This window comes from Anser anser, assembly GCF_964211835.1.
Source record: "Anser anser genome assembly, chromosome: 13".
In the NCBI taxonomy this organism is placed as follows: domain Eukaryota; kingdom Metazoa; phylum Chordata; class Aves; order Anseriformes; family Anatidae; genus Anser; species Anser anser.
Window position 1 is genome coordinate 4,848,112 of NC_139734.1, and position 15,292 is coordinate 4,863,403.

Genomic DNA, 15,292 nt, shown 5'->3' on the forward strand with positions numbered 1-15,292 from the left:
GAAAAGTCCTTACAAATGTACTCACAGTTATGTGAAATGACATTGGACTGTACATACAAGCAGGTTTAGTCTTGATACCCATTGCACAAGGGATACTTTCAGATGCAATGAGACCTGCTTTATCCATGTTGGTTTAGTATATGATGTGGTTCTCATCAGAGGACTAGGCTCAGTGTGTTTAGGTTGGGTCAGGAGGATATGTACAATAATTGCTTAATGCCGCACTTGGCAAAGTTAGCTTTATTACTTCAAAAAAAAATTCTTGGCAGTTGTTAAAAAAGCAGCTGGTACATAAGTTGGTTGACTTAACTGTTACCTCATTTTCTCTCAAAATATTGCCAAAATTTAACAACAGAGAACAGATGGCCAACGTTTTTTAACTTTATAGATAATCCTCTTCCCAAATCCAATGATGGTGCTTTAGTTGCTTACCCAGAAGGGGATTTGAACAGCAATGTGTCGTCATTTGCATAAATTCCATGACCCATATTTACTAGGGGTGAAAGTACTGCAATATCGTCAAACACATCGAGACAATTTAAAACAAAATCCAGCTCTCTTTCACATCTGAAGGTGAAGGGTCTGCCTTCTGGATGACTGCTGGTGCTCAGAAGCCTTGGTAGACAGCAGCCTTGCACCCTAAGCTGCTGTGCACATTCTGTCCGCCTTAGAGTTCAATCTAAGGCTTTACACAGTCAACTGGTATAGAAAGGATGTGGAATGGAGAGAAATTGGAAAGGCATGGTGGAGACTCTTACATGAAGCAGACATATGCAAAAGTCCAAGATCTTTCCTCTTCAGATACAAGTGAAGGACAATAAAATGACACAAACAGATGAAACAGAGAGAAGGAGGCCAGAACTACATTATAGGCAGTACTTCCAGGCACCCGTCAGAAAGGGGATTATAGTTTGAATATTGAGACCTAGCACAGTCTACCAGATCCAAACTCCTGAGGTCTGGACACAGGATTTTAACAAAGTTGGAGTGCAGGTTATCTACAATGCAACTGGAAAGAAAGAACAGACAATAACAGTTGCAGAAGCCTGGAGACCACTGTCTTTGGTTTTTACGAAACATACACATAGCCTGCTCCAAACTTTTGGATTCTTTTGCAGCAGGAAATAATAGCTGGCTGTACTTATCCTAAAGAGGAATGATCCTGGAGAGAAATACTTGCATGTAGGTAACAAGCAGAGAAATTCAGGCTTCACATATCAGTTTAATCTGGATGACGAAGAACTCAATCTAGAATAAAGCAGCATTTCCTTCCCACCTGATTGATCTAACCTCCTTTTCTGAGCTCACACTAACTAGAGAACTGAGTCCATCATCTTGTATATGAATTCAGTAGCATTTGCCACTGTATATTGTCTTGCTTGACCAAGCTTAAGCATATTACAATAACTAGCAAGTATGATCACTGTCAAATGGCCAACATTTCTCAAGAACTTCTACTATAGCGCAATAATCCCTCCTTATCTTGAGTGTGAAAAGATCTTCCAAAATAACTATATGGTGATCCCAGCACTAAACTCTACTATGCTGATTAACTCCAGTTAGTACACTAAGATAAATGTAGAGCTGGACATATCATGTCACTGCTGGTTTGAAGGAAATGTCAACATCTCAAAGCCTGCTTCAATTCTAATTGGTACGGTGAGCCAACCGGCAGCCCACAGATACTGAAATGGCATCACTACGTCCTGAAATGTTTGGCAAGCCTGATAGAAGGAAATCAGACAGAAAAAACAAAGAAGTTGGAACCAATGGCTTAACAGAATTTTATCTCCAGCAAACATGTTTACGTAAAACACTTGTGAAAAAAAAAAACTCTTGTTGAGCTGACATTTCCAAAGAAATCATGTTTCATCAGAAAATCCCTAAACTGCTCCAATTAGAGTGTTTAATCAGCCAAAGCCGAATTCAGCAAATATTATTCAAAAAATACAAGTTGTAATTATCACAATTTCATAGCAAAGAAACGTCAACTAATCTTCAACTAATTATCACAAGAGAGACACTTTGTGCACCCTGTATTAAGTTGAAGGGATTAGTTCCAGACAAACATTATTCTAAGATCTCTTGCCAATGCGACATTAGCTTATACTAGACAACAATTACATTAAATCATCCAGAGATATGACCTCAGGTTATGCTGTTCAGTACCTGGACAGTGGGGAGCTATCATTTTCAGACTGTTTGATTTGCAATAATTCTATTGGAAACTCTTTGACTGTCCACACAATCTGCGCTACACTTACTATCAATTTCAGAGAACCTGTGGACTCGCATATATCTCTGGGTATACTAGCCTTTAACTCACATTATGACTGCATTTTCTGAGAAAAATCTCTCCATCTTATTCAATTTTTCCTACTTACTGTGCAGGAATCCATGAACAGGATTTCTTTTGAGTGAGGCTAGGCCAGGAGATGAGCTCCAAGGCATGATGCACAGCAGCAGTTCTTTACTTCATGTGACCAGACAAGATTTAGCGTAAAGTGTCAGTCATGTTCTCAGTACCATCTCATCCTAAAGACACACTCCTTTTCCACCACATCAATAGCTAGAAATAGGTTCTGTGTGGATTTTTTCCTGTGTGGACATGAAAGATCATGTAGATACCATGAATATTTTTGTAATTGATCGTATTACATTTTATGGGCTTTCGAGAACACACAATGCATAAGAAATGAATTATTTGACATGACAACATATGACACCAAAAAATAATTTAAATAAAATATATAAAATAATATAAATATAAAAAATAATATAATTGGAAACACCAAGCTCTCCCATTGTACAGTAATTCCAAGCTATAAAAGCTGCCTGGGATGCCATCTCTGCTGATCAATTTGGGGAGCTTTTGAAATAATTTCCAAATATTTTTTCCTTGAAATTCTTCTTTTGGAGGGAGAGGTGAGGACAGGACTTTGAATCAAAAAATGAAAGATTAGTATCAGCTGAAGAGCTCCAGCACACGTTGAGTACAGTTTAAAACAAATCCTAATACTGTTTTAAATTCCATGATAAGTGAATGGGCAACAAGAGAAGGTCTACTTGCAATGAGGACTCTGGCTGCTACTTTATCTTTGTAAGTGTTTGAAAGTAGATGACAGCATATGAAAACAAAAAAGCCAGCACTATCATAAACTAATGCAAAATGAGCTGCAGAGATGAAATGGTGCAGGCTGTCTACCATTCCTGAAATTGCGAACTGGGAAAAACGTCCTCCTGTTACTGCTGACTTATCTGCAGAGCACTGCTTACCAAGATAGTTATCAATACAGAACGAAGTTTTCAAAGGGCATCGTCCCTACCTGTAAACTATGGATCAAACAGTGAGAAAGGGGAATGAAATTTTTGTTTGTTTTGTTTTTTAACATTAATTTCTCCTGACAGTCCCACAAGTCTTCTAGCTGTAGGTTACTCACCTGCAATAGGACTATATATTTTAGAAATCCAGCCTTTTATTATAAACAAGCATAGAATGGCTTGTGTTGGAAGGGACCTTAAAGATCACCCAGTTCTAGCTCCCTGCCATGGGCAGGGACACCTCCCACCAGCCCAGGCTGCCCAAAGCCCCATCCTGCCTGGCCTTGGGCACTGCCAGGGATGGGGTATCCACAGCTTCTCTGGGCAGCCTGTTCAGTGCCTTGCCACCCTGAGAGTAAATAATTTCCTCTTAATATCTAACCTAAATGTCCCCTTTTAGTTTAAAACTGTTCTCCCTTGTCCTATCACTATTTGCCACTGTAAAAAGTTGCCCTCAATCTTTTTTATAACCCCCCTTTACGTACTGAAAGGCTGTAATGAGGTCTCCCTGGAGCCTTCTCTTCTCCAGACTGAACATCCCCAGCACTCTCAGCCTGTCTTGGAGGGTTCCAGCCCTCTGAGCATCAGGATTTACACTTCCTCACTTCCATTATAATTTAATATAGTTGCTTTTTCCACCTTTCCTTTTGTACCCATCAACTATTGCTCTGAAACAGAAGGATTGCATGTAAAAATATGCAGAAATGGGTTTAATAAACGTAAGTTTGTGTTCAGACTGCCTCCCTTTCCAAAAGACTGCATGCACACACATTTGGGTACCTCCACTGTCAAAGCGGACTTTCTTTTAAAATTGCCAGGTTGTACTAGTTGATAGCTGGCATCTCAGCTGGCCAGAAAAATGAGAGTAGGGACACAGATTTAGAAACCCCACACTTTCCTCTAGAGACTCCAGCTGTAGTGCAGGCTTCTCAATCTCTGTGATGCTACTTGGTACTTTTTACAACATTATGTTAGATTTCATATTAAAAGTCAGCCTAAGTTCTAATAATGCAGTTTAAAGGAACTGAAACAACCACATCCTAAGTTCTTAGATTTATAACCAGCCAAAATCAGTTTGGTGGGCTTCTCCTGCTCTTACATTTACTCTTAAAACTGTTACGTCACATGCAAGCTAGCTTCTCTCACTGCCTCAAATGAACATGCTAAGGGGAATCAACTGGATATCTTCTTGTGAACTTAAATGGTGAGAGCCACAAACTCAGTTTAATCTTTTCATTTGACCTCCAAGAGAACTTCCAGAGGAGGTCCTAGATGGGGCCTTTCAGAGAAGTTGACATCTCTTCACCAAGAAGTAGATTCCTGTACAATCACTGTACTGTAACCGATGAATCTTTACCGAATAGGAACTGATAAAAAGAGGCCACAACGTGGCCCAAATTACACAGAGCCAGGCTTTCATCAGATTGTCATTGGATACAAGGACCAATTCTGAATCACCGGCTAAGATGAAGGATGGTTCAATAACTGATTTATTCTCATGTGGGCTTTGACATACTACATGAAACATTATTAAACAGCCTAAAATGCGTATCAGCTACCATTATGGCTTTTCCAAGTTAATGCAAGCCACAGGGACAACTAACACAAACGAAATTTTGCTCTTGCAGGTGTACCTTACCTCTCTGATAGCAGAACTCCCCAACAGGGTGCTAGGCAAACACTGAGCCACTCTTCCTTCTAAAAAGAATCCCATCCCATTTCACAGAGAGACGACTCCCTTTATAGAGATTAGATGTCTTCCAAGCTCTATCTTAAAGATGAGGGGGTTAGAAAAATGAAAACAAGTATCTTGTACTTGCATTAACAGTCTACAGCAAAACAAGAACATGGAGATGAGGGGTTTCTACATGCCTATATCCCATCTCATGAGAAGTACCTAACTCACCTGACAGCAGGACTTGGACATTTCTGTCATTTTTCTTGCCTAAATATTTTTTTTTAAGTATCTGTTCAGAAACAAGTTCATCACAGCCTGATCTGATCAGCAGTACTTCCAAGGAAGAGGACATTTAAGGACATTGCCAATATTGTTTCCATTGAGGTGTCAGCTTATCGTCATTTTTATTGTGCATTTTAGTTATTCCTTCCTTTTAAAAATAAAGCTTAGCTTTACTCTGGTCTAGTTAGTTGTGTAAATTGACAGCTTGACAGCTGAAACTTTTTTTTTTTTAAACTAAAAAAAGGATTCTGGGCATTGGCAGAGTCCCGTCTCCTACTTGCCTGTCCTGAACTCAGAGGTCTTGCAGCAGTGGAGGAGAAGCTAGGCAGGAAGCCAAGGAATTAGCCTCCGGCTGTATGGTCTCCTCCAAGAAACAAGCAGTGCTGTAGGATAGAGAATCACACCAACCCCTTTCCCAGTTCAGCCAGTCACCTCCCTGTCTTCTGGCATGGCAGGACTCCAGCAGCTGTCTGCAGATGTCCAAGAAGGTGTCAGCAGGGCTTGGTATGGCTTGATGGAAGCAGTGTTGTAAAAGGGACTGATTACCACTTCTAGCAGACAATTTACTCCACAGACAGGCCTCAGTAGGATGAAACATATGTTTAAAGGACTGAAAATGCCTATCGATACAGGTCATGTAAGAAACAAGCTAAAAGCCAAATGAGTTCTCAGGTCAGCAATGAAAACAGACTGAAATCTTTGTGACATCTTAACAAAAGAGATCCCAAGAGCTCAAACAGCAAGGTCAACAGCATTGTGGCCAGTTCAAACAATCACGTTGAACCCCAGCAATATAAAGAGACAGAAGGATGATGCTCATTGCTATCCAAAGGTCAAAGCATTTAGAGGATATTCTGCTCCAGAACCAAACCAGGCTTGTGCCTTACCGCACCTAATCACGTAAGGTGTTGAGTAATTGGCTTTAGCCCATATTTTAGGTTGAGAATTTCCTTGCAAAGTTCTTTCACTTATTTGTTTAGGCATGTTTGCACCACATGATGATTTGAAAGAATTTTTATCCTTCCAGAGCAAACATATCATCAGTTATCAATTAAGAATTCACGCTCAAGTCTGTCTGCAATTAGTGAAGCATTTAAGCACCTGCTTAGGTTCATTTCTATGTAACTACATTTTCCTAAGCTCAGTCCTAGAAAGTGATGTCTGGAGTTTACCCATACTGCGTCACTGAAATACACATGAAAAAAAATCAGGATTGCTAATGTTTAAGACTTAATTTCTTTTCCTTTTTTTTTTTTTTTGTTTGTTTTTGGTCTCAGAGGACAACTTTTCAATAAAGAAATAAATTATTTCCAACCTGCTAGCATCATATTATTTTAGGAGAGCTAATGATTTTATTAAGTTCTCAAGTGGGGTAACAGCTGCAAAATACATCATTTTCACATTATAAGCTTTGCTTCAGAAATTAAATGGAGGAACTGAGAGTTGAAGAAATACCTTTAAAATGAACAGAAAACCCATTGTATTATGGTATGAATCCGACACATTCATCTGAAATAAATAGCTAGAAATTATTACTGAAATATTAATGACATACTGAACAATGAATTGAAATACTGGAAAGTTGATCACTTCAGTGAACTGATATATTGTTACTCCTATTTTTACCTTATTCCTGTTCTATAAATAAACAATACATGCAAGGATTTTTTTCTTACATGACAGAATGAACACATCATATGTTTTCAGTAAGAATAACAAAAATAATTTTATTACCATTGACCAAGACAAATGGTATTTCCCCCCAACTTAAACCCTTCCAAATTAATTCTTCAGGTACCTGCAATGCAGATCTTTCCTTTTCTCATCTCTGTAAGCAAAATCTATCAGATTCATTTTGATACATCCTAAAACATTTCAGAGAGCTTACGAGAAATTATTAAGTAGATACTGTATGGATAAAAACTAACACTGTAATTTAAGGTAAAGTGAAGTCAGCAGCTCTGCATTACCCTAAGCCTGCAAGTAGCCAGCTGCATTAACATAAAGGTTATGACCCTTTCACAGGAACAAAAGAAATTAAGCAGTCTTAGAGAAATCTTGCTTAAACATTTGATCACTTCAAATGCAGACCTCAAAGAGAGGTGCTCTTCCCTCAAAGGGAAGCACTTACATTCAGAGTTACTGTTTCTTCACAAGCAACTACTGAAGTCAAAAACACTTCAACAAACTAACAGAAGCTATTACAGTTAAAAAAAAAAAAAAAAAAGAAAGAGTAAAATCTGTACTGGAAACCCACAGTACTTAGATTTTCCTTTTCAATTGTTGTAATCTGCTTTAAAAAGTCTGACTTTTTTTTAAACTAGGGCTCAGATCACATAAAGAAATGAGATCCCATTAAAGAGCTGTTGCAAAGCTAACAATTTGTAAAGCTTTCAGAAGAGATTTTGAAATCTTGGCCAGGAACATTAGAAATGCAGCTGGTCTTCTTCACTTCTCTGGTTTTATGAGGTCATTAGATTGGGAATTACACGTATTAACTTGGTTCTCGTTCACGCTCCCCTTCTCCCTCCCCCCCCCCCAAATTGGTGAGGGACACAAGAAATTGCTGTATTAATGAAAACAAACTTACCCTTGCGCCCTTCTCTGGAAAACATTTGCACCCAGTGCTGCAGTCACGGCCCCCACATGGCCCAGTGTAAGACTTCTTTCCACCCTGTTAAAAGAAAAAAGGCAATTTGATGGTATAACTATTTGTCTGTTGAAGATCTTCAATTAATTTGCTCAAGTTTCAAGCCTTTCTACCCATGTTGCATTTGTCATGTGAATTTATTGGGAAATAAATGGCAAAATGTAATCACATTTTAACTTTGCTGTAATTGGTTCATTTTCAGAATTAGCAAATCTCTGTGATTGGATCATTTTCAGAATCATCAAATACACCAAAAAAAATTTTTTTGGTAATACTTAGAGGACAAGTAAATTGACAGGAGCTGGTGCTATTCTGCAGGGTGATGTGTGTTTTCTAGGGCTACCAAAATCCAGAAAACTACACAATGTTGGCAATATTCAGCACGCTAATTAGATTATGATCATACTCATTAATTAGAACTTGCACCTCAGCCATCCTACATTCCTAAATACCTCTACATCACGAGAAATACCAAGACAGAAATAACACTGTGACCCTTACACGTTTCTGTCAGTAAGCAGCTGCAGCCTGAACCACAGGTATAGAGAAACCAGCAGGTGAGAGAAGATGGTGTTTGTAATAACGGGTCTAGAAGAAGAGCTAGGTCTGCTCTTATTTCCTCCCTTGTTAACACAGACATGCGCTTTTTGCCCTTGATCCTTGTCCTGGTTCCAGTTAGGACAGAGTTAATTTTTCCTCCTAGTAGCTGGTAGGGTGCTATGTTTTGGATTAGGATGAGAAGAGCGCTGATAACATGCTGATGTTTTAATTGTTGCAGAGCAGTGTTTACACCAGGCCAAGGACTTTTCAGCTTCTCGCTCTGTCCTGCCAGCGAGCAGGCTGGGGGTGCAGCAGGAGCTGGGAGGGGACAGACCCAGGACAGCTGACCCAAACTGGCCAAAGGGGTATTCCATACCATCTGACGTCATGCTAAACAATATATAGGGGTGGCTGGCCGGGGTGGGGGGCCGGCTGCTCGTGGATAGGCTGGGCATCGGTCAGCAGGTGGTGAGCAATTGCATTGTGCATCACTTGTTTCTTACGCATTATTATTATTAATACTATTATCATTATCACTATTATTATTATTGTTGTTATTATATTCCTGTCTTAATAAACTGTCTTTATCTCAACTCACAGGCTTCACTTTCCCGTTTCTCTCCCCCATCCCAGAGAGGGAGGGGGGAGGATGAGCGAACGGCTGTGTGGTGTTTAGCTGCCAGCCGGGTTAAACCACAACAATCCTAAATGCATATTTTGCTGTGGAGGTGGATTTACATGAAGGTTGTGGAAAGACTAACCAAAGAACAAGAAAGGATAATAACAAGCGTCATCTCTCCAGGGATGAACTTACACCGGAGGGACACCATGCCTACTGCACTTTCAAACCGCCACGGATCTGGATTTTATCTTAAATTGTATTCTGAACTAGCCACACTGGTGCTAGTTATTTCAAAAATAATTACAATATTTATATAAAGTTGAGGTTCCTATATCAGTAGCTAACATTAGGCCAGAGATGAAAGCCAACTACATCAGCTTAGAGTTTGACCTATTCCCTGCCATGCTCAATGGGCTCAAAATACAGGGCTGCCAGAAGCCCTGCAATGCTCCGTAACAGCAGTATGCCTGTACAACTCCGTCACAGTCCTGGGACACAAATGCAAGCAGGAAGAACATCCTTCTCTAAGGGAAGTGTCTTTCAGCATCAAATGTGCTCAGGTACAGTCACTGGGTTTGGAAAGTCTGAATGAAATTGGGATTTAACTTCTCAAGGTGACCAAGCTAAGTGCTGAAACAAGTTTTGACTGGAATTGAACATTTCCTTCCTGAAAGCATTCACAGAAAATATTTTTAAAGCCTTTAAGGTTTCCTGACATCTGTCGAGTGAGAAACGTGAAAAATGAAAGGCAAGACATGCAACTTTCTTGTGCACCTTTGAACTTCTTTATGTCAGCTTTCTCAAAGAAAGTGACTAGTCTGATAATTTTCCTGCTAGAAGTAAATGTTATTAGTTTACACACTGATGTTCACATCATTTTGCTAAACTAAAACCCTCTGTTCTTAAGGCAGTGTAGAATGAACAGAGATTATACAAAACCTTAAATCCAACCTCCCATATTTCCCTAGCCTGAAGGGAGCTTTACCTCTTGCTGCAAAGCAGTCATAACCACCTTCAAGCAATTCTAAAAAGGCATCAGGTGGGCAAAAAACAAAAACCCAAGCAAACAGTATTTTCACAGACTTGTTTAGATGAAGCCCCACTAGGGCTTTTGGACTATTCATCAATACCATATGGTAGCACCTAAAGCAATACTTGAGCAGAGTGATAAATTGCGAGAGTCACCATAACACAGTGCACTGCAGACAGTTCTGACCCTTGGCGGCAGGAAATAAAAGTAAGCTTAATGCAGTAATGGTTACCAAAAAATAAAAAAATATTGCATCTAGAGGATAGGCAGTGAGAGCATCTCCAAGCTGCCTGCACAGACAAGGAATGAACAGCAAGAATTTGAGTCTGCAATGTCCATAAAAACTGGTCCCTGTTGTAACAGACACACCTCTGAGAGGTCACTTACAACAACAAGCATTACCGAGAGTTTAGGATCTGATTCTAAGACCCAAGAGGGAAGTGCACCAGGACAACTTCAGGCATGATTATGTGCATACTTTGCCGTGGAAATCTGGACTCATTGCACACCAATGTATACCTCTTCTCCTGACACTTAACCTTACATTCACTCAGTCTACAGATAGCTTCATGCCTCCAGGGAATTAGATTATGCCTTTCCAAATGCTTATTCAACTCAGCCTTAATTTCTTCAAAGATTTTGGCTTCCAATTATTTTTTCTTCCCAGATCGTTCTTTGTTCCAACAGCCATTTCCACAAGCCTTCAGGCCCTAAGGTTCTGTTAATTGTGCTTTCCTCCCAGGAGCATGGTATGGAAGAGAAACACTACTTCAGTGCAGGTCTGGATTCCTCCACGGTCACTGCCACGTGACAGTTGCCCTCTTCGAGCACTGAAACTCATGTTGGCAGAAGTCAGAAATCTCTCATCTCTGGCGGCAATCGGGTCCTTCCCACTGGCAGAGAACTGGACAAAATTCACAGACTCTTTCCGTGCCCGCTGCTCGCGCCACTCCCCATTGCTGTGGTTAGCGCACACGGTCCAAGACAAATGCCCACCGAAGTCAGAAGAAATCGTTCCGTCGATTTTATTGGGAGCTGGATCAAAGTCTCACTGAGGTTTATTAAAGAAAAACGAAAATACGGCCATACTTTTTATAAAATTGTGTTCACAATCCTAGAGATTCCTTTTCATCACACGAGGAGTCATTTTGCTCATTTATGAATGAAAGCATTTGGGAAGGAAGCAAACCAAAGCCAGTTGGCTCTAACCCAGGTGTTACATGTCCCAAGGATTTTATTTAAAGGAAGGAGCTGACATCAGACACTCCAGGACTACTTAAATAGCAAACAGCCATGTGCATAATAGTTATGTATACAAGGCTAAAGGCTACTTATAACATTCTGGAGTACAGTGATGTCTTCTGAAAAGCTTCAATACATTTTTCCATTCAAATGTACAAATGCATAGGTTATGCAAACATTTACAGATAGGAATCTGAATGTGTAAGCACGCGCCCTTAATACTTGTTCAGGGGGAACTCGTATTGACGGCATGTATTCGGAGATGTATTTCAGAAGTAAAGAAATGAAGATGTTTGTTAACAGTGGTAAGCACCACCAGTTATAACAAATTAATTAAATCGTTAATTTCATTGGCTAGAAGTAGATCAAGGATTTTTAAACAGAAAACCTACAAAAAAAACATAAAACATGATAACAAAAAGCAGTTTCTGAGATGTAAATAGCTGCAATATAAATGGAGTAACACACATACTGATTTTCACTGAGTTCTTGCAGGCTCATGTAAGTACCACTAGTGCTTCAATGTAGGAAAAAACACTAAGAAACATTGACAGGAGCAAAAAGATATTTTTAAAAGGCCATCAGAAACAGGAGTCAGTATGCACACAACCTTCCTCTCCCGCCCCTGGTGTCCCTCCGCCAGGCATTTCTGCACCGTTGGTTCATTCAGATGGAGCGCTGTCTGAATCTTTCCATGGGCTTCAGCACGTCCTGGAGCCGAGCCAAAGCCAGTAAAGAAACCTAACAGCTGTGATGCCCTCGGAGGTGCCCCAGGCTCCCGTTCCTTCCAGCTCTTCTCTAGCAACCCACAGGACCACAGAATAACTGCAAATGGTACCGAAGGCCTTGTTTGCAGCTCCAAAGCAAGCTGTACCTGCAGCACAGGTGGGAGGAAACCACTAACACAGGACCTCAGTGAGAGGCTTCCACGAGGCACAGCTCAGATGTGGGAGCTGGGCACTATTTGGCCTTAAAACTTCTTTCCCCTTCTTTCTTATTTCCAGTGACTTCCAAGCGCCAGTTAAGGACTACTCTGGTCAAGATCAAAATCCTGACAAACTGCACAATCACAAGCTGGAAATGAAGCACAACGAAAGCTTCTGGAACCTGCAAATAAACATTTTTTTCACAAAGTTCAGGACCCTCTTATCTGTTGATGACTAATAAGGAAATTATATTTACAGGACCAGACATTCGGACACCCTGGTAAAATGTCAGAGTAAAAAAACTAGCAAAACATAATATCTCTGTTTACTTCATGCGCTAAGTAACGTTGCTCTGTTAACCTTACCCTTTTTAGCTTCCATGGCTTTAAATAATTAAACCCTTTATAACATTTTTTTCTATTATTCTTCTAGTTATATTACAGAATTTAGAGCCCAGCTCTGAAAACACTTATCCACATGGTTAACTCCTTTCTTGGAAATCAGTCAGGTTCCACTTTGCTGTGCGTGTGTTAAAGAGAAGTTGCCTTAGCGATTTGAAACAAATTTTTCAAAACTAAAAACCCTTGGCAAAAGAAAATGATAAACCAGGAACTGCAGCAACATCTGCAGTCAGAAATGGCAGTGTGACCCAGCAAAGAGCGTAACGTCATGCAGCAAACAGATTCAGTAATTCTTCCTAACACACGAGGTGTCATAGAGCAGAAATAAACCAACAGACTTGCCAGTTAGATTGTAGGAGAACAGTTGCTAGGGTTTGTTTGGTACTGAAACACTGAACAGGTGAAAATACTATTAATCATGTCAGCAAAACATCAGATAAATACAGACACATTTTTCCCATTAAGAATATCAAGTGTTTGAACTCATTTCAACTTTTTTCTTAGTGAGATGCCCCAAACCTTGACTTGCCTGTCTGCTCACATTGTTTTGTGATTTATTTATTTTTAATAGTACAAAGAGCCAGGTCAAGCCTAGGAACTGCTGACAGGAGTTTTGGTCAGATTGAGGGGTATGTAATCAATGGGAAGCAGCAGACAAAGATAAAATCCTGAGTAACTACCAAAGGACAGAAGGATACAAGCCTCTGAGCAAAAAAACTCATCTGACACATCCCTGGAACTCATCTTTTTCAGGCCACACATCACAGCACTGCCCCAGAGCTGTACACACACAGAGAAAAAGTAACTACAGAGGTATTAATGATGCTGTAGGCACACGAGTAGAATTTTAGCTGGAATACAGTGCACAGTTGTGTCACTTTCAAGAAGGATGAACTCAGTACAGGCACAAAGCTTGAAAATCCCTCAGATGATAAACGTGTGGTCTAAGATCTGTTCCTTCCTGCTACAGAGCATGGTTCATTTGGACCAGCAAAATGAAGACGTGGAGGTGACGCAAGTGCCATCCATACATTCATCGGAAAGGTGAGCGTCAGAAGTGAGCGTACCTTACCTAAACAATGTTCTGGAGACCACCCTGCTGCTTTGGAGCATTTTACACCTCTGCCTGCCAGTAACTGAAAAGGTATGTCAGCAGAAAGCTGCTTGTGGTAGGAGTATGTAAAATGGCACCACAGTGACTGTCAGGGGCTGAACGCTGGGTTAGGTTATACCCACCAGTTAGACGAAGGGACAGGAGAGGCACAAGAGCAAGTGTGTATATGCTTCCAGGAATATATGTAGGAGAAAAATATGTAAGCAGGGAGCAGCAGCCTTCCAGCTACAAAGGCAAGAGACAGATCTATGAGCTGGTAATCCCTTCCAATGGAGGTTGTAAAACCGTGTAAAACATTTTTCATTCACTAACAAGATTAAAAATATATGAAAAACCACATTGAAAAGTAAGAATTGGTACGGTTTCAATACTAACACACAAACCACACGTAAAGCCAGACAGCAAGCCCTTCTCTCACCCAGGTACCACTCTTCTTGCAGTCCCACATAAGCGAATGGCCCCCAAATATGACAACAGTAGGAATGTCACTTTGTTGTGTTTTTTTTTTTTTTTTATGTAAACTGATTCAGACCTGGTTCTGTACTGCTCTGTCCTCAGGTTTTCCAGCTTTGTTGATAGGATTACACAAAGCAGTACGTACTTTTTTCTGAATACCCTACCAGTCAATGAGCACGTAGTTAAAACCAGACAGTTTATTTACAGCCTACATGAGCAAGGACACAACACAAAGCCACAAGCTTATCTCTTACTGCACAAAAGGCCTTTCAAACGCAGCTATTAAATGTGAATTTGTAGCTAAGATACTAATTCATTTCAGGGTTCACCGATTTCTTCAGTAAACCAATTTCCTCAAACATTTTCATTCATTTCATAGAGCTGGCAAACATCTAAACTGGCAGCTGAGACTAACTGATAGTTTCTAATAGAAACCAACCCTCCTCCAATTCAAGTGGCACACGAGGTTACAAAACTTGGAGGAAATCCTGGCCTAGAGAAACCAGCAATAAATTCAGACTCAATCGAATTCCATCCCATATCCACACCCTGCATCTAGCCCTGCCAGTGAGACAGGAGTGCTGCCACACTGAAAATGAGATTGAAAATGTAATAAAATGAGTGTTCAAGGTCAATTCCTCAGCTTTATACAGACAGCAAAAATGACCTGACGTCTTTTGAACAACGTGTCTTTTGAACAATCCTTGAACAACTGACCCACTTTTTTTTGAGGAAACGTGAATTTTTCATCAGTTGGCTGCAGTCTGAGGATAGAACTCGCAGATTTTTTTATTCACTGAAGTCATTTAGTGGCACTGGCAGCTGTTAGGCTCTGAGCATCCCCCAGATATTCCAGCAGCCACCTGAGTGCTAAGAACACTGGCCCAGCCATTTCATATTCAAGAGCAGTGAGCAACACTCATGATGAAAGCGCTGATTTCCAAATCCTCAATATTATGACAAGTACCATAACACATTGTACACTACCCTAATTTCTTTAACAACTTCATCCACACTGAGAACATTTCCA

At 40.2% G+C, this 15,292-nt stretch overlaps 1 protein-coding gene across 1 annotated transcript in view; it reads right to left on the reverse strand.

Moving 5' to 3' along the window:
* COL4A6 (collagen type IV alpha 6 chain) overlaps positions 1-15,292 on the reverse strand; it is a 130,967-nt gene that overhangs the window by 77,232 nt on the left and 38,443 nt on the right. The window contains exon 4 of the mRNA XM_083797341.1: positions 7,872-7,955. Within this exon, the coding sequence (XP_083653467.1) occupies positions 7,872-7,955 (84 nt within the window). The remainder of the gene's footprint in view (positions 1-7,871; positions 7,956-15,292) is intronic.